We start from the raw sequence: 26,500 nt of genomic DNA on the forward strand, positions 1-26,500 counted from the left end.
ACCTGTTTCTCGTATGTAATTTGATCATGTTCGTGTTAAAATATTTGCTTGCTTGCTTGTTCATCTCTTTACATCTACTTTTGATTTTCTCTGTCTCTCAAACGTGGAATCTAGCCTATGTTCGTGAATTATTTAAGTTTGTTCATCATCGTCATCATCTTTATCATCTTCATCTTTATCATCATCATCATCATCTTTATCATCTTCATCATCATCATCATCATCATCATCATCTTTATAATCTTCATCATCATCATCATCTTTATCATCATCATCATCATTATCATAATCATCTTCATTATTATCACCATCATCATCTTTATCATCATCATCATCATCATTATCTTCATCATCACCATCAGTCATCATCATCATCATCAATCTTTTCATTACCACCTGGAAACTTTTACATGTATTCTGGACCAAAGCCTTCGCTGAACTAGGGCATAGAACTTTTAATTGGCCCCTTTTTATATGTAAATAAGGACGGCCAATCTGCATTCAACGCTTAGTCGAGGCCGAAAAGATGAAGATACGGAAAAGAAAAAGACTGGGGAAAGAAGAAAAGAAAAAGAAATAAGAAAAGGAGAAATGGGCCAAAAAATAATCGCATTTTTGCACTCATAATTTATCTTATCTTATTTCAGTTTCCGGTTCTTAGGTTCAGTCTTCTTATAAGTCAAGTTCTCGTTTTTTCTCGAAATTTACATCATTTTCGTAATTTTAGTCATAATTCACATCACAGTTTGAATAATTGCTTCATCTTCTAATAACTTCATTCGTAATAGTGTTGCACTCTCGTCACGTCAGTCAAATTTCCTTCTTGCTAATCAAACTTTCGTTAAAATAATCAAGTTCGTAAATCAGTCACTTTTACTTTTTCCACATCAATCAAAATCTCGTCACTCGCTCATGGCTTAATTTTATTCTCATCACGTTCTCATCACTTGCATCGCATTCTCGTCACGTTCTCTCTCTCTCTCTCTCTCTCTCTCTCTCTCTCTCTCTCTCTCTCTCTCTCTCAGCACCAGATACTCCCATTACATGTTCTCATCCGAATAATCAAGTATTTATTTCCTGACGTTAGGTATGACCTTTGTTTTGTGTGACGCCACATTTGATCGAATGGCCATATGGCTTTATGTACTATCTTTAGAGTGTTGTGACGCCAGAGAGACAAATCATTTCATTAATCAGTTCATTATATGGGGTTTACAAAGAGAAGATGCAACGTAGAACATTCGTGTAAATAAGAATATACGATTTACTGGAGTTTATTTTAGATTTATAGTTTAGATATTTTTACGGTACCATTTTAAAATGTTATTACTTTTCTGTTTGTTTGTTTGTTTGTGTGTTTGTTTGCTCTTCAGTTTGTTAGCAGGAATACGCCAGAAGTTCTGACTCGAATTTTACGAATATTTGACCATGGGTGGGCATGGTGCCTGACAGCAGGCGATTAGATTTTGCGAGAGATCTGGATCTGAAATCCTCTCTCTCTCTCTCTCTCTCTCTCTCTCTCTCTCTCTCTCTCTCTCTCTCTCTCTCTCTCTCTCTCCTTCCTTTTTTTTTTTGAGGGGGTTGGTAAATTCCTCATTCTTGGCGGAATGGCTTCCGGTTCTCAACAAATCATTTTTATAATTTTTTATGAGGTCTTAGTCATGCCCATCTCTGCCCTAGTTAATACCCACTACAGCCAACGAACAACCACAGCCAGTGTAGGTGAACAACCAGGTATTTTAATTTGCCGAAAAGTGAATAGGTGAACAACAACTGAAGAATGAGTCCTAAAAAAATATATATATATATAGGCTATATATATATATATATATATATATATATATATATATATATATATATATATATATATATATATATATATATATATATATATATATATATATGTATTTTAATGAAATAGGCCGAAAACGTATTTTCATATATGTTACCGAAGGGCATTTTTAGTTGATAATAAGTCTAACCTGGGTAAAGGCGTCACTGTAGTTTCAGTAATTGTCTTTCGTTTGGTTCAGCCCACGGGACGACGAACTTATTGTCAACTAAAAACTCGCTTTGCCAGTGAATAATGAGTCCTCTTGTATAAAAAAGAAAGAAAGAAAGAAATATATAAAAAAATATATATATATATATATGTGTGTGTGTGTGTGTGCATGTATGTATGTATGTATAATGTGTGGCGTGAAAAACATTCGTTTCTCTATCATTAAGTAATTCCATTGGTTCATGAAAGGTTTTTCAGTTTATATGCACTGATTGTACAGATGATATCCACTTGTTTTTGGTGTGCGGTTTTTAATTTTAATTTTTGTACATTTTAGTTGCATTTTGTATCTCAACTCTGTTAATAAATAAAGCTGGAAATCTGTAGCTTTCAGGTGTTTATTTTGCTCAAATTTTTTTTATTCATTTTTTCAAGCCATATCCACGACAACTACGGTTACATAGTTTTTATTATTATTATTATTATTATTATTATTATTATTATTATTATTATTATTATTATTATTATTATTATTGCTGCGATATCCGTTTAATCACGTATCATGCAAAAGATTGAAAACCCATAGTTTCATTAATTTATTGTTTTTGCATATTTTTGCTTATTGAATACTACTGCTGTTGTTATGATTATATTATTATTATTATTATTTTTGGTAGTAGTAATGCTAGTAGTACTAGTAGTAGTAGCAGTTGAATTTATTGTTAATTTTTGCCTTTTGACTCCACAGCCCCTAACAATGACGCAGCCAGATGAATCGTTCGAAAAAGCGATTATTATGGAAGCGTTAATCTGTGTTGCCATCGAGTTACAAAACTCTATGGATCATATTTGTCCTATTTCAGTTAGCTAGTTGAGCTATTGGCTTTTGAATGGTAGGAGTCTTGTGTGTGTATATATATGATTATTATCACATTTTTACGTGATTCATTTATCACAGATTACCACAGGTGAAAAATAAGAGATGGGGTGTAGGCCCCGACCGGTTTCGACTTTATTTCCAAGAAATTGACGAAGGACTTGGAAATGGCTTGGAAATAAAGTAGAAACCAGTCAGGACCTTCACCCCGTGTCTTATTTTTCACCTGTGGTAATGTGATGATATATACAATATATATATATATATATATATATATATATATATATATATATATATATATATATATGTATATAATGTATGTAGATATATTATTTATATGTATGTATGTACTGTATATATACATAACTATATGTGTATATATAATATATATAATGTATACATATGTATGTAGATGTATTATTTATCTGCATGTATGTATATATGCATAACTATATATGTATATAATATATATATGTGTGTGTTTTAGTGTGTAATAGATACGAAATACATTTATTATCTGATTTAAAAACTACATCACAACAAGTATAACGACCTATGCAAATTGAGGCCATCATCTAGTTTAGTAAAATCCAGTTTTGATGTGATTTTCTGAATTATGGCCTGTCCAATTACTGCTAATTCTAATAGAGACACAGAACAGGAATAAAACTCACGAATTCAGCAACCATTTTATGAGCTACATAATTATTGTGCTTCCTTATTTAAATCCACGGTTTTCGGAATTGGCATTGCAAGGGTAGCCTGGGCTGTCGCAGTAGCAACGGAAAGTGGTAAATATACACACTTCCTTAGCTTCATCATCCTTATAAGGATAGGGTCTAGAATTGTTCTTTTTACACGTGTGTAATTACGGTTATAAGTATGGGTATTTATATGTTTGTGTGTTTAGTTCGTTTATGTATGTGATATTAAAATAGATTATATATATATATATATATATATATATATATATATATATATATATATATACATATATATGTGCGTGTGTATATATATACATAAAAAAATATATATATATATATATATATATATATATATATATATATATATATATATATATATATATATATATATATTTATTTATTATATACATATATATACACATGTATATGTGTGTGCTTGTGTGTATAGTATATGTATATATATACACACATACATGTGCGTGTTTATCACAGAGTATTGTGTTCACATTCCTGTGTACTGTATATCGTTAAAGATAGTATGCTTGAGAAAAATGCGTTTTCAGAAAATAAAGCCCACTGATTGTGAAGCATCCAGGTATTCAATCACTCTGTGTATGCATGTGTGTGAGGAAGGCCAACCTTGTAAAGTTTATCTGGAGATTAGTGTGATGTATTCTATTCTAAATCCTCAAGTTCATGTCAAGAGAACCCTTGTTTCATCCTGACTATTTCGTGGTCTTTCGTGTATAATATCACTAAGAAAGTAATAGTTGCATTTTAATCTTAATTAAACGAGAGAGAGAGAGAGAGAGAGAGAGAGAGAGAGAGAGAGAGAGAGAGAGAGAGAGAGAGAGAGAGAGAGGCGTCCTCGAATAAATCTTGTGTTGATTAGCATGTCAGAAGGAAAACTCAAGAATAGTGGATGAACTTTACACAGACACAAAATATATGTGTATATATATATATATATATATATATATATATATATATATATATATATATATATATATATATATATATATATATATATATATATATATATATGTATATATATATATATATATATATATATATATATATATATATATATATATATATATATATATATATAATCGAATATTTGTATGTGTGTGTGTTTGTGTTTTTGTTTGTGTTTCAACACTTGAATGCCTTAAGTAATCTTCATGGCTTCCGAGTTTATGAATGGGAAGTCGCTTCTAAACTGCAGTCGCGGAAGTACTGTAGATTTTGGTTTTCCGAGTGCAGTTTTAAAGTGGAAATACAGGAAGTGCCTATCTATCGAAGATATGAATATTTATTCTTTTATTTAAATCGTTTGTGTTTTGGTATGATTTAGTTTTATTAATGAGCACTGATCCATTCCATTAACAGGTCTTATTGTGACGCAACAACTCACACCAAACTCATAAGTTTTGTTGCAAGTTTAATAAATGCTAATGGGTCTTCGTTTCTGACCAGTCAGAAGATTGCTTGACCTCGCTGTTAGATATGCAGAGTCTATATGGTCACCCAACCAAATACTGACCATTAATCAATCGCTAATCACGAGAACAGTAATTAAAGCAGACATGATGCAGTTATTTTTATAAGTAGTTCTGAGGGGATGTCAGTAGTCGTGTTAGTTGTGGCTAATATTTGAGATTATTGTGACAGTTGATATTACCATATGTGGTCTTTGTGTTTTAGAAACACAGAGACCACATATGATAATATCAACTGTCACAATAATCTCAAATATATCTATATAATATATAATATACAATATATAATATGTACTGTATATATATGTATGTATGTATGCATATGTACAGTATACTGAGAAAAGAAAGGAAGCTGTCAAGATACGTGATGCGTCCTTGTTTGTTAGATGTCCTGAGGGCAAGTTGCTTCCGTGTCTCTTGCAGTCCCCCCCCCCCCAACCTCTCTCTCTGTCTCTCTCTCTCTCATGCTATGACGCACTTTGTGTTTGTCTCTGGCCATAGTTAAGCCTTGTCGTCACCAGAGAAGGGGAGAGAGAGTGAGATTTTTTTGGTTTCTTAACTCTCTCTCTCTCTCTCTCTCTCTCTCTCTCTCTCTCTCTCTCTCTCTCTCTCTCTCTCTCTCTCTCTGAAGAGTGGATACATTCTTCCAATTATGGTTAGAGGTAGCGAAAATCTCGTGGCTTTTAAGGTCTTATTGTGACCTGTGACTCTCTCTCTCTCTCTCTCTCTCTCTCTCTCTCACACTCACACACACACACACACACACACACACACACACATTCCTAAGGTCTGTTATAAGTTCAAGTCCCGAGTTGTATCTACTTAGAGGTTTGTTTTTTCTTCTACACACGACGCTAGATAATTCATTCATTCAATCAGTCATTCATTCATTCTCGCGTGATTTCACGCAGCGTGATAAACGCACTTGGGTTTTTTCTTTGTTGAAGTTTTTAGGCGTATTTTTTTTTTTTTTTTTTACTCTAGAATATGTTTGCTGTAAGATCGCTTTACGCACTGATTCATTCGCTGCAGAAGTGCGTGACCCGGAATTATTATTCCAATTTGTTACTGGTTAGTTGTTTGCTTAAATATTTTAGAGGCTGCAAGCTTTTTTTTTTTCTTTGACTGAATGTATGGGTGTACTTTATACGAGAGAGAGAGAGAGAGAGAGAGAGAGAGAGAGAGAGAGAGAGAGAGAGAGAGAGAGATGACAGCGTCAGAGTCCAGTGTAACGTGGTGTGGAGATCAATAAACAAAGCTTGAGAGAAGGAGGAAAGATTGGGTGGGTGGAGTTAGCGCAGTCCCCTCACTGGCTCCTCCCTCCCACATCTGTGACGTGCCGCTCCCAGCCGGCCAATCACAGCGCCCTCTTAGCATTCCAGGGAATCGATGCTGCCTCCCGATTGGCCGCTCGCCCTGCGAGGGGGTTACATGTGTAAGGGGTGGTGCCGCGGCTGAGAAACAAGAAGAGGGGAGCTTTTTGTTCTTGAACATGGAAATGCGATGTTCGCCCCAAAGCTTTTACTTTTCATCGTTTTCGATTCATAATTCCCTCTCTCGCTCTCTCGTTCTCTCTCTCTGTGGGCGTCGCTTCGAAGGAGAGATTCGTTTGCGAAAAAGGAGACAACTGCCTTCTGCCCTCCAGATGTATGTTGCTGCACAAGACACGCGGCTCGGCTGCTCTCGAGTGATGCCTTGCTTGAATCCAGCTAGCGATGGGGCAACTTTTTCACACCATTGGTCATTCAGCGTGTTTGTAGTAATTGCTTGCTTTGGTGGTGATGGCACCTGGTGTTTCTTTTTCCTTTCTTTGTGTACGTCAACTTGGCCTAGTTTGGCATACATTGCCTGCATGCTTCATTCAGTTTCTTTCATGGTGAATGAAATCTGAATTGCATTTCTCAATCACGGAAGTTTTGTCCAGAAGTGCCTCTCAGATTGCCAAGTAATTTACCTTCAGGCACTTGTCCACGAACCTGCCGTCGGTCGGCAGCGTTAGCATCCAGCGCATGGGAACCGGAAGCCTCCCATGGCTGGAACGGCATTTATCCTTCTTTCAATGTGGCTGTTCTGGTCGTTTGACTTCTAGCGAGGATCATTGGCAGGCAACTGAATTTCCGAGGAGGTGTTGTCAGGTGGGAGAAGGAGGCGGGGGAGGGGGTGGGTGGAGGGCGGGCTTAGGGGTGCATGAGGTGGGGAAAGATAAAATGGGGGTGGGGTTTGGGTTATTGCAGGAGGTTTTTAGGTGGGGAACTTCCATGCGGTTGTTGGTGTTGGAAAGTAGGAAAGAGGGTGAGGAGAGGAACATCAGATGAGGGGGAAGGAGAAGAGGGGAAAGAGCTAGAGAGAGAGAGAGAGAGAGAGAGAGAGAGAGAGAGAGAGAGAGAGGAGGGAGAGTTTGAAGAGTGTAGGCTGACAGTCTTTGGCTTTAGTATTCCATGTGAGGTCGTGGCGAGAGGGTTTCACTCTTGTGTTGGATGTGGTAGTGTGGAGTGGTGGAGGTCCCTGCTGGATGGTGGGTTTCCTTTTCAGAGGAGGATGTTTTGGGCTCAGAATCTCAGCTGATTTCCAGAACTGACTCCCAGAGTGACTTTTTGCTTTTGGTTCCATAGACATTTTGGAAGAACGTTTGTTGTTGTTTGACGATTAGTCCTCGTGGGGCTCATTCATGAGGCCAGTGCTTGTGATGTTCTTCGTCGCGACTTTGAATTTCCTTTGATCTGTGAAAAACTTAATACAGACAGTTGTGGAGATTGAAATGTTGATTCTAATCCATATGGAAAAACTAGAAATCTGACAATAATGAAATGTAAAATCTCCGATCATTTATACGCTCCTGAGTTTGATATCTTTGAGCGTCGACGTAGAGATGACACAACATGAATATGAACACATACAAGAACTAACAAACACACGCAACACTCGTATCTCGTAAGCGATGACGTCCGTTTATAGTTAGTGATGTCTCTCCTTACGTCAAGGAGAGATAACCATAGAATGAAATCACCTTTGCGCAACCAACTTGACGGGATAGTTTGAATGAAAGGATTGTGGTGTTAGGAGGACATGCAAACCTTTGGCAGGATTCAGGGTGCTCCTGGGAACTGCAGGGATGATTTATGGGGATGTGTGAACCACGGGGAGAATTTCAGGGAACTTGTGAGCCCAGGGGAAGATTTAGGGGAACCTACGAACGCATGAGAAGAATTGGGGGATGGGTGCCTGTGAACCCATGGGAAGATTTAGGGGAACCTGTGAACCCCGGGGAGGATTTAGGGGAATATGTGAACCCGTGGGAAGATTTAGGGAACATGTGAAACTATGGGAAGATTTAAGGGGACCTGTGAACTCAGGGGAAGATTTAGGGGGACCTGTGAATTCAGGGGAAGATTTAGGGGAACCTGTGAACCGCGGGGAGGATTTAGGGGAGAATGTGAACACCCTTGAGAGGATACAAGGCATCATTGAATCCAGGGCAGGATTTAAAATACCTGGAAACTCCGGGAATGATTAAGAGGGCATGTCAACCCATAGGAGGATTTGGGAGGCAATGTAAACCCCAAGGATGATTTAGAGACCTGTAACCCTGGGATGATTTACGGGAATTTGTGAACCCCGAAGAGAATTAAAGAGACCTGTGAGCTCCTGGGGTCGATATACCCGGACCTGTGAACTCCTGGGAAGATTTAGGGAGACCTAAGAAGAGTGAGTGGGTGGCAAATCTGACATCATCTCTCGGGCGGCGGCGTCTTTGAAGACGTCTTCAAAGACCTAGAGAGATTAACTTCTCCCCAATTTAGCTTCCCTGGACGTAATGATCTCTGCCCCCCCCCCACCTTCCCTTGTTGTGCCTACCCCGTTCAGACGATATTTTGCTTATTTTTAAACACGGTTGAATGTATGTCATGTGATGAAGGTTTTCATTCGGGACTGATATAGGTACCAGTGGATAGAGTCATTCAGTGGTTTTTATTGATGTTATATATATTCATAACTTTCTAGAATAAGGCAGATTAAGATACGAACTGTTTGGGCTAGGAGGATTTTTATGCAATGTTAAAAGAATATGAATATCTTTAAGCGTTGTTCTTAGACATTCATTTTTTGTTATTTAACTGTCATTGTGAGTCCTACGAATCTTCTTTTGAAGGAGAACACAAAATTGAAGTTGCTAGTTTGTATTTTCAGTTGAAAGGCTTTCTTTTATCGCAAATGTGGATCCTATGTTTTAGGTTGGAAACAACACTAGTTAGAAATAAATTTCACTATATGAAAAGCTACGGTTTGTATACCTTGGTAAAATACATATTATTTCTAAGGTTTGTCGTATTAGGGCAGCTAGCGAACTTTTTGGAGTAGGTAGGAAATGATCTAACGTTATATACGTAGCTAGTGACATGAGCAGGTTACTGACAAGAACTGAAAAAAGTTAAATGTAAACAAACGTGTTAAATTTGGTTTTGTGTACAGGGTTCCTCTCTTTATCAGCACTAGTAGTCGAATGTAACTGAGCTGTTTTGCTTCTCTCAGAAACTGTCCACTGTGGTAGCTTCTAATTTGTTAAGAAGAAAATTACGCGGTTGACATAGCAAGACCTTTCATCCTTCAACATACCACTACTTTATGTCAGCCTGACATATTTACGCATCAAATAGCATTGTTTACCTGTAAATGACGAAGGATATTAAGGTGGAATTTTATTGAAATAGCACTGTGTACCTGTTAATGAGAAAACATATTGAGAAGGTATAATTCTAATGATGTTGCTCGATAATACACAAGCCATCATCTTGAAAAACATAATTGCATTGCCTGGTGAATTATTTAAGCACGACATAAACCGTCAGGTGAATGACATGACATTTTTATGAAGAAGCGGATGGATAAACGACAGGGATAATACCAATAACATAATTACGCACCGAAAAGCCTTCATGTTTCAGAACGGGATTAAACAGCATAATTATGTCAGGGAGACATGAACCCGTCTGCCGAAAAGACAGGTTCTTAAATCTTGAAAAGCATCACGGAAATGTTTGGTTGCCAGCATGACATAAAACCGTCAAATGACCAATTCTTATGAATTAGGCGAAGGCGGAAGCGGGCTAAAGCGAGAGAAGAGGTCAAAGAGTCTGTCAGTTCTTTAAATCACGGGAAATTGCCAGTTATTTAATCCCATTACAATGTATCGAGCGAAACAGAAAATTTTAAATACCATTGAAATGTCCCGAGCGAAAGAAGTTTAAATCACATTAAAATGTATTGAGTAAAAACAAAAATCCCATTAGAATGTATCGTGCGGGAAAAAAAAAATAAATAGCATAGAAATATATTGAATAGAAAAAATATAAATCTCATTAAAATGTAGCGACAAGAAAAAAATAAAATCCCATTTAAATGTATCGAGCAAAAAAAAATTAAAATGCCATTAAAATGTACTGAGAACAAAAAAATTAAATGCCATTAAAATGTATTGAGTGAAAAAAATTAAATCCCATTAAAATGTATCGAGCGCAAATTTTTTTTTTTAAATAATTAAAATGTATCGAGCGAAAATTTTAAATCCCATAAAGATGCATTGCGCAAAGAAAAACTTAAATACCATTAAGATGTATTGAGCAAAAAAAAATGAAGTCCCATTAAAATGCATCGAGCAAAGAAATACTTAAATCCCATTAAAACGTATCGAGCGAAAAAAAATTAAATCTCATTAAAATGTATTGAGCAAAAAAAAAAAAGACAAAAATTCAAATCCCATTGAAATGTATCGAGCGAAAAAAATGAAATCCTATTAAAATGTATCGAGCGAAAAAAAAATCAATCCCATTAAAATGTATCGAGCGAAAAAAAAACCATTAAAATGTATCGAGCGAAAAAAAAAAACCATTAAAATGTATCGAGCGAAAAAAAAAAGTCAGTAGGTCATCAGTGCCGTCAGACCGTCGGCCGGGAATTAAGAGTTAAGTCGCGCTCTCTAGCACGAGCGATGGAGAGAAAAAAAAACTTTGATAATCCTGATCGAATGCGGCTGTGCATCGCTCGTTGCTTGCTTTGAACACTTCCTCGTCTGTCTAGGATAGGCTTCAGCTTTTATTTTTTTTTTTTTTTTGATGCTTTTGTTAAATTAATGATTACCATTATTATGTTAATGATTACCATTATTATATTTTGATATTGCTTTTAGTGTGATAATTATTATAACTATGGTGACGACTATTGATACAATCACTTGGTATTGTTATTACTATTGTTAGTTATTAGTAAACTAACAATAGTAATGGTAATATTAATGGTAATGATAATGCTATTATTACTACCATTACTAATACAACTACTAGGATTATGTTGACAAATATTAATACAATCACTGTTGGTATCGTTATTAGTAAACTGACGACAGAATTTTGGTAATAATAATGGTAATGATAATGTTATAATTGGTACTACTATTAATACTACTACTACTACTACTACTACTACTACTACTACTACTACTATTATTATTATTATTATTATTATTATTATTATTATTATTATTATTATTATTATTATTATTATTACTATTATTATTAAGAAATCTACAGTCTCGTGAAAAACAGTTTGTGTAATAAAAATCCACGATTATGTAATATATAATATATTACATGTACTGTAAAAGACAAAAGCATAGTAATATAGTTTACTATATAATTGTGGATTTGTTTCACATTATTATTATTATTATTATTATTATTATTATTATTATTATTATTATTATTATTATATCCGGAAACCTTTCTGTCAGTGAAACACAGCTTTAGGACAAACGGGAGCGTGAGGACCGCATGAAACATTTTGCCAATAGTTGTATTGCTGCTAATGAGTTTTCAAAACGCCCCTTTGACCACTTTTAAGCTCCGAAAGTGGGACACGGAATAAAAGAATTAAACTTTACGGAAAGAATATTTATATAATTGGAAACATAAAACTCAAATAGGGAATGAAATGAATGGAAATTACTGAGAATTACAAAGCAGTTTAAAGCTGTGTAAATCATTCCTAACATTATAACGAACATGGATGCAAATGAATATAAATTGTACTTGTGGTTCCCATTGGGGAAAACTAATTTGACCTTTATAGTGAATTATGTAGTGAATTATGTAACTGACAGTCAGACGACTGTGGTGGTCGCAACCAGGGTTAAAAAAAGGGGTGGGTTTAGCTAATACTTTCTAGAGCCACTACCTGTGAAAGGGGAAAGAAATACACACACACACGTGTATATAGCTGTATAATTGTGTGCTTATATATATATATATATATATATATATATATATATATATATATATATATATATATATATATATATATATATATATATATATATATATATATATATATATATATACATTTATATATATATATACATATATATATACATCCACACATATGCATATACTTTATAAATATATAAAGTATTAAAAAGACTAACGTGAGATATTCTCGCAACTGCTGGTTAAATAAATCCTTGAGTGCTGAGCGGCCTCGAACACAGACCAGGGAGAATGACCTTGAGACCAGTAAACACGAAAGACTGTTAACCTGTAATGAAGGGAAGTGCGCCATAATAAAGTTTTATCGGCAAAATGATTCTTCTTGTCGTTATCTTCCAGTTTATCATTGTTATTACTTTTTGTTCACTTTATTTTATATTAGTGTCTTGCCCCCACTTTATTGTTAGTGTTAGGGTGTCATCGTTGCTCCCGTTTTAATGTTATTATTATTCATTATTATGAATATTATTGTTATTGTTGCCCTACTTTCAGTTTATTATCATATTAATTATTAATGAGATTATTAGTGATGTTTGCTTTGCAGGATTATTATTATTATTATTATTATTATTATTATTATTATTATTATTATTATTACTATTATTATTTCAAGCAAGACACTTTGCAAAATTAAATCGCTGCATTGGCTGCATTGATCTTGCATAAGGAAAATAGAGAAGACTCTATGCAAGATCAATGCAGCCGGTGCAGCGATTTCTTTCAATAATAATAATAATAATAATAATTATTATTATTATTATTTTTATTATTATTATTATTATTATTATTATTATTATTGTTGTTGTTGTTGTTGTTGTTGTTAGTAGCTAGGGGGGGAGGGGTTGAAGATCGTAACAGCCTTATTCATTTCATTCCTTATCTGAATAGTCACATGATATAGAGGACTTCCAAGGGGCAAAATAGCTCTAAGGCGTGACCCATATTGTCGGTGATGAATGGATGTTCCCGCGGTCTCTGCTAAATTGTACTTTTTTCCTTATCGTTCCATTTTTGCACCAAAGGCGAATTCCATGTCTAATTGCAGTTATATTCATATTTTTGGTATTTATGAGGCATGTAACCTTCGAACTGGTTTTCATTATATAGTTGGCTTCAGAGTTTTGGAGCCTTTACCGTAGTTTACAGATTAAATGCATTGATTTGGGCTATTGCGTAGTTTCTGACTATGAAAGCGTTGTGTATTAATGTTTCTTGGAGTAGGTACGGATGCACATACGAGTGTATGTACAATATACATATATTTATATTGTATATACACTCGTATGTGTATATGCAAAAATATACATACATACATATAACAGGGGATGGCTTGTGGAATAACTCACTTAACATATTTATCCCATACAAACTCTTATAAGAATTTTCAGTGTAGAAGACTTTAACATCAGCTGCTTCTCATGCAAGGCAAAAAGCTAATCAGCACTAGGATGTTTATCGTACGTGTACACTGCACCACTCACCTCTGACTTGTAGCAGTCTCGCTTTTCTTGAATACTAAAACCTCTCCATTTCCAAACGTCTTACCCTCTGTCTAGCCAGTGCCTTCTTGATACCACATTTGTATCTCTTATGTAGTATTTCATTGGAGGGGTGGGTAGAGCTCTCGTCTAGCACGCTGTTGGCCCAGCGTTCGACTCTCCGGCCTGCCAATGAAGAATTAGAGGAATTTATTTCTGGTGATAGAAATTCATTTCTCTTCATAATGTGGTCCGGATTCCACAATAAGCTGTAGGTCCCGTTGCTAGGTAACCAGTTGGTTCTTAGCCACGTAAAATAAATCTAATCCTGCGGGCCAGCCCTCTCTAGGAGAGCTGTTAATCAGCTCAGTGGTCTGGTTAAACTAAGGTATACTTAACTTTTCTCTTCATTTCTCACCTTCTTAATCTTTTTTTATTTATTTCGAATCTTTTGTTGGTATTCAGCATCCTTCCCATTTTCATAAAGGAGTGTTTACTTGGCTATTCCTTTGTCCATTCCAACTACTGCTATTGAGGCCATTCTTCCTGACTTCTAAACCTTTTGTTGAGACCCTTCTACTTCCTTTCTTCGCCCTTTCTGTAACCCTGTCTATACTGACAACCCTTGTTTTGTTTTCTAGGCTGTCATTGGTCATCACACCATTGCCCCTGCTAATTGTTATAACATTCACTTTCAAATGCTTCCTCTAACAATCATTTTCAAACTCTCACATCTTTCCTCCTTTTTCGTGTTTCTTATCCCTACATTCAAAAGGTTAGTCAAGTTACGCTGGTCCGCTGGTGTAGTGGTTAGCGTCGTGGCGTGCCACTCAGATATCACGGGTTCTCGTCTACCCCAAGGCGACGAAAAATCACTGGCTCTGTATCATGACCAGTTACTGCTTCAGTGTGGGGTCTGCGGTGGGAGGGTTAAACCAACATTGTTTGGAAGCTTGAATTTCAAGTCAATGGCCCCTTTGTGCTTGTTCCGTGTGAATAGGTTTCATCTAGTGAAATAATAATAATAATAATAATAATGCACACATAGTACATTCTTATCTTAGACTGACTTTTACACCAAACTAGTCACTCACATATACAAATTGTAGCACACACATGACGCATCGTTGAGGTCGTCCACTGGTTCCACACTTAGAACTGGAGCTAACATATTTACTTATTGTGTCAATAATTTTTAGTTAGACAGAAGATGAACCCAGGACAGGGTTCGAAAGCTTTTGTAACTTTTTTATAAAATCAACAAGAATACCATAGAATATTATTGTGGACCTGACATACAGCATATCCCGTTCTCGATCTAGAGGAGAAAACCTACATGACGTACATTATGCAAAACGAATATCTAATCATTCATTCTCAACGATTTGATTACATCTAGTAAAACACCCTCAACGTATCACCTCTGTCAGTTGAATCAAAAGCATAATTATTCCATTTCCGTGTTCACCACGTACATCATTTTCCGTTTTGCTCCCAAAATGCTCACACAACTGTATGATAGCCAAAACTTAATTCGAATACCCTCTCCCAGGCGCCTCCTCTATCAGTCTCTATTCCTCTTACTCAGTCCTTCTGAATTTTTCGTTGTCCTGACACACCATGAGCCCTGAGTCATCCTCTCAGAAATGCTGTAAAATATACATACATATATATATATATATATATATATATATATATATATATATATATATATATATATATATATATATATATATATACTATACTGTATATATATACACAAATATATATGTATATGATAATTATAATCACTTTTGTACGTGATTCATTTATCACTCATTACAACAGGTGAAAATAAGAGAGGGTGTAGGTCCTGACCGGTTTCGACTTTATTTCCAGTGGCTTGAAATAAGCTGAAACCGGTCAGTACCTACAGCCCATCTCTTGTTTTTCACCTGTGGTAATGTGTGTATATATATATATATATATATATATATATATATATATATATATATATATATATATATATATATATATATATATATATATATAGAATATGTTTAACTGTGAAAGCTAGTCAACTTTGTTCTTCACCGTTGCTGGTAAAATTTATTGATGTTTCAGATAGCAGAATAATAAATAAGGTAATGAATTTAATTTGGTCATTACGAGGGGAAGCAAGATGATTGTGTTCGTGAAACGGCAGGTAATCATGCGATATATGTATCCAGGTACTGTACTTAGGTAAATAAACTCTTGTTTGAATTTCAGCAAATATTGTTGTACGAAGCCTTTTTGTAAGCTGGTCAGGTTGGTCAATATTGTAGGAAATGTAAGGAACGTTGAAATCGTGAAATTTTTCTGGAAATTATACGGTAAATTATTTTATTTTTATTTATATAATTTTTTTGCATCTTTCCTAGATGGTGACCCCAAGGGTTTTCGGGGATCATTATCTAGGACTAATATTTCTTAGATTATTATCTTTATGATATTTACAGTCTTTGGTTCATGTTTTTACGGTCATCCCCAACGGGCTTTTACTAAACACGCCGCAAAGGTGGATGCAATTCCGGGTTAAAACCCTTGGGGGCCACTATCTATGAAAGATCCTTTTTTTTCGGCGAAGATAAAGACACGAATCAGAGTTTTTAAGGTGGTTTGCCGCTGTTGGAAGATTAGAGAGGGGATATTTTAGTTAAAGTAGAGTATATTTCGGGGTTTTTGGGAAATAGGAGAAATAGACACTTGGAATTACCGAGTTAACTAAGTGAAGTGAGTGGCTTAAGTTTTGGTGTGCTTACAAAAAGTTTGTCACAGTATGCTTTTAAGGGGGAACAGTGTTCAGCTGAAGAGTCATCTGTTTTGTCGGAGTAAAAATTGATGTCGTTCTTATTTCTTCATTTTATTTTCCTTTTTTTCTCTACATTCTCGTGGAGATATTTGTTTAATCCTGATGGGTATAAAGATGAAATGTAGATAGTCAGGTTTTTCAAAGGCAGTAACACATGCACACACACATATATATATTATATATATTTTATATATAACTTCTACATGTCATATACGATTATTGTACCGACAATTGAATTAGAGAATTATGCATATTTTATAGCCACCGAGCATTGAAGTGCTCTAGGTTCGAGGATACTCGATGGCTATCAAAAAGTATTAAATATCATGTATTTGTTATTAATATATATATATATATATTATATATATATATATATATACAATTATATATATATATATATTACACAAATATGTGTGTATAATTATATTTTATATGTATATAAAGCATTATAATATATATATACAGTTATATATATATAATTATGTGATATATATATAAAATAGATAGACAGATCTTTACAAATTTTACATGATGGAAATTTTGTTTTTGTAAGATTAAAATCAAATGACAGTGGATACGGAATTATCATAGAAACTGGTACTATGATATATATATATATTACACACAAATATGTGTGTATAATTATATATATATGTATATAAATTATATATAATATATATATACAGTATATATATATATATAATTATGTGTATATATATATAAACATAGATAGACAGATCTTTACAAATTTTACAGTGATGGAAATTCTTGTTTTTGTAAGATTAAAACGTCAAATGACAGTGGACACGGAATTATCATAGAAACTGGTACTGTGATATATAACGGAGTCCATAAACTAGGAGTATCTTGGAGACTTCACCCGAAAATCCCACCTCTCTCTCTCTCTCTCTCTCTCTCTCTCTCTCTCTCTCTCTCTCTCTCTCTCTGTCTCCTTATTTCAACGTAGATTTCTTCATTTTATGCCCCGGTGGGTAAGAGGGAGGGGTCGTGAGATGAGGTGATTCAATTTTTCCTCTTTCGTAACGAGCCCTGCAAAAGAGGGTAGTTTTATCTCTTAGTTTCTTACATGCAGTGTCTTGCGGATGTGCGTTTGTGTGTATGTGTGTGTATGTGTATGTGTGTGTGTGTGTTTGTGTTCACAAACACACTATGTTCGTGCACACCATTACTGACACAAAAACTGTAATTTTTTCTTTAACGTTTCATTTTTGCACCAAAGCGAATTCCATATCTAATTGCAGTTATATTCATATTTTTGGTATTTATGAGGCATGTAACCTTCGAACTTTTCATTATATAGTTCGCTTCAGAGTTTAGGAGCTTTTATCGTAGTTTACAGATTAAATGCATTGATTTTGGCTATTGCGTAGTTTCTGATTATGAAAATAAAATGTTTTGCAAACACTTTTAAAAATGAGACCAATATGCTTGAGTTATACATTGTGTGCTTGTATGTGTATGTTTATCCACATACTCATAGAGAAGATTAACAGATTAACATCTTGTGTTTGTATGTATATGTATGTCTGTGCACACAGACAGTATGAAAAGATATCTCTAACATCATTCATTAATTTAGTTTCCACGGAAGTCATATTAATGCACACAGAACATAACAACTCAGTATGTTAAACTTATACACAGTGTGTATGCTTGTATGATTATGCATATAGAGATTAAGAAAAGGTCAGTGTTTAGTGTTTGAATGTTGTCACCTCGTGAGGTGCACTGTAGGCATGACCTAAGATTCTTTGCAGTGTTCCTTCGGTCCCTCGCTGAATCTCTTGCTATTCCTTTTACTATACCTCCATTCATATTCTCTGTCTTCCGTCTTGCTATCCACCCTCTCCTAACAGTTGTTTCATAGTGCAACTGCGAGGTTTTCTTCCCGTTACTCCTTTCAGACCTTTCTATTCTCAATTTCCCCTTTCAGCGCTGAATGACCTCGTAGGTCCCAGCGCTAGGTCTATGGCCTAAAATCTCTATTCCATTCCATTCTGTAGATGTTGTTTCATATATTATGGTAGTGTGTATGCAATGGTGAATACTCGTACACCTACAAAAAGGTAATGTATCCAGATTCATGCTGTATATGCGCGTGTATCTATGCTTATTCACAGAGATGGGAAAGGGTACTATTTCTTTTTAACACTATGTTGGAGTGTCTGTGTCTGTGATTTTTTATGCATTTTTATGCGCACACTTTAAAATGATTAACATCTCAAAAGCGTTTCACCACTGTGGGAGTTTCGTAAGTTTGAAGAATTAAGGATAGAGTCTTACACAATGTTCATATGTTTATATGCACAGTTAAAAACGTTTCCCATCAATGCAGCTTCATTGCAGTTTATTGCGTTTTTGCAGTCTTGTTTGAAATTATCGACCCAAAACCTCCCTATATTCATCGCCGGAAACATGAACCATTTTCCTTACTTCACACACTGTTTGCCTGTGTATATTTATGAATGCACTTAGGATGTTAACCTCAGTAGTGAATTATAAAAATCGGTTTCATGGGCTAGGATGTATTTTAGTTTTTAAAAACTGAATAAAACCGAAGGGTATATACGAAAAAATCTTATGTTTTAAGGTACTTGGCTGAATGTCTTTTATTCGGAATTCTAGAGATTCATACGCATACGTTGTGTGTGTGTGTTTGTATTTTTGCACATGCACTTAATAAAGGGTCAGTGGCCGTTTGTACCATAAAAAAAAATTCATTAGCGTAAAAAAAAGTACAAAAATCCCTAATTTCTGAACTGTGTTTGTATGTATTTTTATTTGATGAAGAAGACTATATTGCTGATGAACATTTATGCTCTGTAACTTAGAAACAGACAACATGATGATCTAACTCCTAACTTATCTTTTCTCCTTTCTTTTCTTGTGGAAAAAAAATGAACTGAATAGATTTACCTAACAGAAGGTTAGCATCAGAACGGTGGCTATCCTCCTCTTTAACTTTCCCTCTGCAACAACTGAAGTGCAACAGAAGCTTCTGAGTTAACTCTTCTTTGCAACAACCACGCCGTCTTCAGTACAGTAAGCTCCCCTGAGTATACTGTACTGAAATCCTCGTCCTCTGTCCATACAGGCAGCTCCTCGGAGTATACTGTATTGGAACAAAAGCCTTGTCTGCCTGCCTACCTGCCTGCCTGCCAGCCTGCCTGTGAGTGAGTGACAAGCGCGTTACGGGTAGGAGACGTTTTTGAAGAAAGTCTTGAATGAGAAGAACGTAGAAGAAGGAGGCTGCGTCTAGCTCTCGGCTGAGGTTGACCTGCTGCTCCCAGACTTGATAGCGTTTGACCCGACGAACTCTGTCCAGCGTTGCCGTCCCTGCCTTCCCCAGACGTCCCCTTCTTCCAACCCAAGGGCTTGTTGTTGCCGCTGTTGTTAGTTCTACCGCTGCTGCAGCAGCCGTGTCCTCCGGCAGATATATTTACTCCTCGTGAGAAGCTTCTTCAGGAAGTCCATACTTCCCACCCAAGGACTTACTGCTGCTGCTGCTGTTCCTGCCGGAGCCGTGTCCCCCGGCAGACCATTTCCCCTCGTGAGAAGTCTTTGAAAGGCAGTCATCATCAAGAAATCAATCACCATGCCCATGTTCACCAAACTCGGCCACAAGACGTCCACAGCGGCCAAATCGAGCGGCCAGTCGGCGGCCAAGGCCAACGCCGCCACTGCCAAGCCCGCTCCCGGGACGCCAGGGAAGCATCTCCTCGATAATACTCGGTGGCAGGTAAGTTCTGAAGGAAGAGTTGGGGGTTTTGTACATAACATGGGGGATATTGGTTGCGATTGCTTGTGTAGGTATGTGAAAATTCAATTGTATATACCTACTGTAGGTTTAACGAGGGGCATCTCCTTGGCTGTACTTGATGGCAGGTAAGTTCAGAGTAAGTACATAAGTGTATGGATGTTGAAATTGAAAGGGTTTAGCGTTGCAATTGCTTGCGTATTCCTCTGGAAGTGAATGTGTAAATTCATGTTTAATGAAGGGCATCTGCTGTATAATACACTTTGTTATATTCGAAATAAAAATTAATGCACAAATGTGGATTAAAAGGTTGGGGTATGGGTTGCTTATTTAATTACGTGAAAATGTATATATATATATATATATATATATATATATATATATATATATATATATATATGTGTGTATATTATATGTGTGTGTGTGTGTGTGTTTTTTAAGATAAACGTCTCTTTCATAATACGTGGTGGTATGTTTGCAATTCAAGAAGGAAAAATAAAAAAAATTGCTTAGATTAAGTTTCACTGAAGTTGGTAAGCTGGTATGAATTAGTATATGTACCAAAATGAAAAAAAATGCGTATGTGCAGATAGGAGAGCATGTGATAGGCTGTATATTACTTATGTCTTTTCATATTTACCGGATAAAGTAGTGTTTGCGTGTATTTTTATGATACCTTTGTATAATAACTGTAATATTTGGATAAATAGCAAGGGACTTGTATAATAACTGTATATATTTGGATAAATATCAAGGGACTCCATATGTTTATCGTATATGTATATAAAATGAATGGGGGTATGGGAATTTTATGATATCTTTGTATTATAACTATATGTTGTATAGAAATTTTTGTATCCACGTATCGCATTTTAAATGCAGTCCATTCGATGGGGTTTCAACATAAATGATTTTAGTTTTCTGTAAAAGAAAACTATTGGGCCGGATTTGTCTGTCCGTCCGCACTTTTTCTTTCCGCCCTCAGATCTTAAAAACCACTGAGGCTAAAGGGTTGTAAATTGGTATGTTGATCATCCACCCCCAGTCATCAGACATACTAAATTGCAGCCCCTAGCATCAGCAGTTTTTATTTTTATTGAAGGTTAAAGTTATCCATAATCGTGCATCTGGCAACTAAATTTATATAGGACAGGCCACTTCCGGGACGTGGTTAAAGTTTCATGGGGCGCGGCTCATACAGCATTATACCGAGACCACAGAAAGATAGATATATTTTCGGTGGCCTTGATTATACGCTGTACAGAAAACTCGATTGCGCCGAAGAAACTTCGGCGCAGTTGTTTCGTTTTTCCTTTATTACATTTTGCTTTTTTTTTGCCTGCATTTATTTTTTTAATTTAAATTCCAGTTAGGACGTTGATTTTATTTTTTGATAAATGGACAGACGATGGGGGAACGTTGTTAATTATGAGTTGATTAAATTTAATTCATGAATAAATTTGATTTCAGTGCAAAGGAAGAGGTCTTTTTTTATTGTTCTGCTAACTGAAAAAGCTTGATTCACTGAAATGATCTCGTTTGCAATATCTCTCTCTCTCTCTCTCTCTCTCTCTCTCTCTCTCTCTCTCTCTCTCTCTCTCAGATGTGTCAAGAGAGCATCAAATTTTCGTACATTTAACAGGCGAGGAAAGTATTATACATTTCAAAATAGTTATGCAAATAGTTATTTTACCATATTTCGCTTTACAAACATTTGTAGTAGAACTTTTATATGACTTAGTTTTGAAGTGTAAATAATGTATCTATTTCCGTTTAGTGACATAACGAAAGCATATTAAGTTGAAGATTTTGCTATGTCCAGTTGAGGGCTTCATGCCATAACGAAGGTGTATTAAAAAAAAAAAAGTCGCAGAAAAAAACGTTTTTATAGTGTTGTCTTTAACATCATCGGTGTTGCCGTTCCCGTCGGCCTTACTAAGAAAGACATTTACCTCTGTATTCATGGTAATAAATCTAAAAAAATTAATTTTCTTAGGTGTACATCAGTTGTAATTTGTTGAAAATCCTTAAGTGCTTATTTATAGAGATATAGTTAAATTTTTCTCTTCATAGTTAAAATTGTCTCTCCATTTTGAATGAGGTTGAGGCAGACACGTCGGGACTGGCAAAATAAAGCTTATGATAGTGGAATGTGTTAATGGGCGTCATTTCTCGATTGATGGTGGAAAGAATCGAGAGATACTGAGGAAATCAATACGTAATTTCATGTGTGTGAAAAATTTGTATGTGGAATTGCTTTTGCACTTTTAACATTGTGGATTTGATTTTGCACTTTTAACAGTTAACCTGAGCTTACAGTCACTGTAGAAAATCGCAAAAGAATAGGGAATAAACTCGCACCAGATTGGGCAATTCGCAACAGATTGGGGAATAAACTTGCAATAGATTGGGGAACAAACTCGCAACAGATTGGGGAATAACTCGCAAAGGTGGGGAATAACTCGCAATAGATTGGGGAATAAACTCGCAACAGATTGGGAATAAACTCACAACAGATTGGGGCCTAAACTTACAGCAGATTCGGGAATAAACTCGGGACAGACTGGGGAATAAACTCGAGACAGACTGGTAAATAGACTAGCGACAGACTGGTAAACAGATTAGCAATAGACTGGGGAATAAACTCGCAATGGATTGTGGAATAGACTCGCAACAGACTGGGGAATAAACTCACAACCGAGTGAGGAATAAACTCACAATAGACTGGTGAATAAACTCGCAACAGATTGGGTAATCAACTCGCAACAGACTGGGTAATAAACTCACAATAGACTGGGAAATAAACTCGCAACAGATTGGGTAATAAACTCGAAACAGACTGGGAAATAAATCCACAACAGACTGGGGAATAAACTCGCAAAAGACTGGAGAATAAACTCACAACAGACTGGGGAATAAACTGGCAAAAGACTGGGGAATAAACTACAACATACTGGGAAATAAACTCGCAAAAGACTGGGGAATAAACTCACAACAGACTGGGGAATAAACTCGCAATAGACCGGGGATTAAACTTACAATAGACTGGTGAACAAATTCGCAACAGACTGGGATTAAACTCGCAGAGACTGATGAATAAACTCGCAATAGGCCGGGGGGATAAACTCGCAATAGACTGGGGAATAAACTCGCAACAGACTGTGTAATAAACTCATAAAGACTGGGGAATAAACTCCCAATAGACCGGGGAATAAACTCGCAACAGACTGGTGAATAAATTTGCAACAGACTGGGGAATAAACGCGCAACAGACTGGTGAATACATTTGCAACAGACTGAGGAATATACTCGCAACAGACTGGGGAGTAAACTCGCAAAGACTGAGGAATAAACTCCCAACAGACCGGGGAATAAACTCGCAATAGACTGGTGAATAAATTCACAACAGACCGGGAACAAACTCGCAGCAGACTGGGGAATAAACTCGCGAAGACTGAGGAATAAACTGTCAATAGATCGGGGAATAAACTCGCAATAGACTGGTGAATAAATTCGCAACAGACTGGGGAATAAACTCGCAACAGACTGGGTAAGTCCAGGGCAAACGACAATGGGTCATAATGAGGCCCAGTAAACCAGCATCAGGGATAAATATACAGTCACCTCTTCTTTCATTTTGAGGGTTACGCCACGTATTAGCAAGGTCGCATCCTCTCTCTCTCTCTCTCTCTCTCTCTCTCTCTCTCTCTCTCTCTCTCGTTAGGATTCGATTTTATATCACCCTTTCATTTTTATCCCCACCACATGTTTCCCCCCTACAGTCTCCTGTCACCACCTTATGTCGATTTTTCTCCTCCCTCTCCTCTCTCTCTCTCTCTCTCTCTCTCTCTCTCTCTCTCTCTCTCTCTCTCTCTCTCTCTCTTTACATCTCCACCCGGGTGGTAGTCAGGAACATTCTCCGATGGAGAGGGATAGAGAGTAGAATGGGGATATATATATATTTTTTTTATATATATGTTTATATATTTATGTATATATATATGTGTGTGTATTATATATATTATATATACATATACATACATATATACATACATGAAAAAATATATATGTATATATATATATACATATGTATATATATACACGAGTCAGTTTCATCGGAACTATGGAAGTGTATTTGCATACTCACCGGCGATCGTATATTGATTTTTTAACGTGTTATTACTCTTGTTATTACTTTATTTCTAATATATCCTTATTCTTATGTACATTTGAGCTGAACGGACGTGCAAGTGTACGTTGCAAGTTGTTTGTTCAAGTGTTCTTTGCAAGTTGTTTGTTGAAAGTTGGTTGCCAGTTCTTTGGAAGTTGTTCATTGCAATTTTTTCTTTGCTGGTGTTCTTTGCAAGTATTCTTTGTAAATTATTTGTTGCAAACCTCCGTTGCAAGTTGTTGGTTGCAAGCGTTCGTTGCTAGTTGTTCGAGGCAAGTTGTTCGTTGCAAGTGTTCGTTGCAGACGTGAAATCGTTCCTAAATTGCCCTGAAGGATATTTTGGAATTTCCGCGCAGTGGGGAAAAGGCGGACAGACAGCCACGGAGGAAAATCTAATTTAGGGAGAGGGTTTGCATGAGGATCCTTTGTTAGAATCTCTCTCTCTCTCTCTCTCTCTCTCTCTCTCTCTCTCTCTCTCTCTCTCTCTCTCTCTCTCTCTCTCTACCTACTGTTTATTTTGAAAGTCCTGAGTCTAGAATCCTAGACGATAATGGTATTTTATGATTTTTTTTTTAATTTACTTATTTGAAGTATTTTTTTTATTTATTTCATATAAGTATTATAATTTTGTATGTAATTGTATTTATTTATTTATTTATTTATTTATTTATTACCTCGTCATTCATGACTTCGTTTTTTAATGAATATCCCAGAGGGATGTGACAGCAGTATGCTAATTTCGAGCCGTCTCGAGTGGCTCTTGATCTGTTGTCATCTATTGATCTACACACCTTGCTCTAACCCTCTGAGTTTTCTTGGTGATAAGTAGGTCAGACTCTGTGGTTTCTTTTCCTTTTGCAAATTGTGTGGTCAAGAAAGCACGTACACACACATATATATGTATGTGATATATATATATATATATATATATATATATATATATATATATATATATATATATATATATATATATATATATATATATATATATATATATATATATATATATATATATATATATATAATATATATATATATATATATATATATATATATATATATATATATATATATATATATATATATATATATATATATATATAGATAGATACACACACATATAGAGCCAGGTTCAAATCCCGCCACTCACTAATGGCTCGAATTGAGCCACTGCACAAATCCGGTAACCCGTCAACCTAATCGTCCGAAAAAACCAGAGATGTTCAGTGGGAGAAGGTACCAGCCCTCGGGCTGGGAGTTAAACAGTGGGCCAAGCGACACACTGGGCACGTGTTATAGGCATTGGGACCTGTCCCCCACTAGCTGTCGTCTGAAGAAACAGGAGATCAGCGCTTGCCCTATGTGCCTACAGAGGCCCAGGAGGACTTTAATATATATATATACACATTTATAAGCACTAAGCGTACGTATATGCTGTCTGCTTCTAAAAAAAAATATTCAGAAAAGTAGAATGAAAAGAAACTTGTCTTTAAAATACAATCTCTAACGTTGTGAAATTCGGTCGGATTTGTCTCAGATAATATATCTCATATTTGTTGTATCCAGTGGTATTCTTGAATGTCATAATTTTGAGATTTTCAATGTGACCAGTTGTTGGGGATTTAAACGTATGGCCATTTTGATTATCGGAAGTTCGACATGCATGTAAATACTATTTTACGAATATTTGCACATTTTGAAAAGATAATAAGGATAATATTTGTTTTCGATTTTGATGTTAGGGATCTGTCATGTTTTGATAACATATATGCTTGTGTTTGTGTGTGTGTGTGTGTGTTCTCGAGTTTTTGTATGAGTCTGTAGGTGTATGTGTGCAGA

General features: G+C 35.7%; 1 protein-coding gene across 3 annotated transcripts in view; it reads left to right on the forward strand.

Annotated features, from left to right (window-relative positions):
- Window positions 1-26,500, forward strand: part of LOC136836260 (ubiquitin-conjugating enzyme E2 W) — a 429,437-nt gene that overhangs the window by 296,718 nt on the left and 106,219 nt on the right. The window contains exons 1-2 of one of the 3 annotated variants that reach the window (XM_067100266.1): window positions 7,455-7,600; window positions 19,644-20,472. The exons of the other annotated variants lie outside the window; for them this stretch is intronic. Coding sequence (XP_066956367.1) covers window positions 20,329-20,472 — 144 coding nt within the window. The 5' untranslated portion in view covers window positions 7,455-7,600; window positions 19,644-20,328. Of the gene's footprint in view, window positions 1-7,454; window positions 7,601-19,643; window positions 20,473-26,500 lie in introns of those variants that run through there. 3 annotated transcript variants of the gene reach the window in all.

The sequence above is a fragment of the Macrobrachium rosenbergii genome, chromosome 56, assembly GCF_040412425.1.
Source record: "Macrobrachium rosenbergii isolate ZJJX-2024 chromosome 56, ASM4041242v1, whole genome shotgun sequence".
NCBI lineage: Eukaryota > Metazoa > Arthropoda > Malacostraca > Decapoda > Palaemonidae > Macrobrachium > Macrobrachium rosenbergii.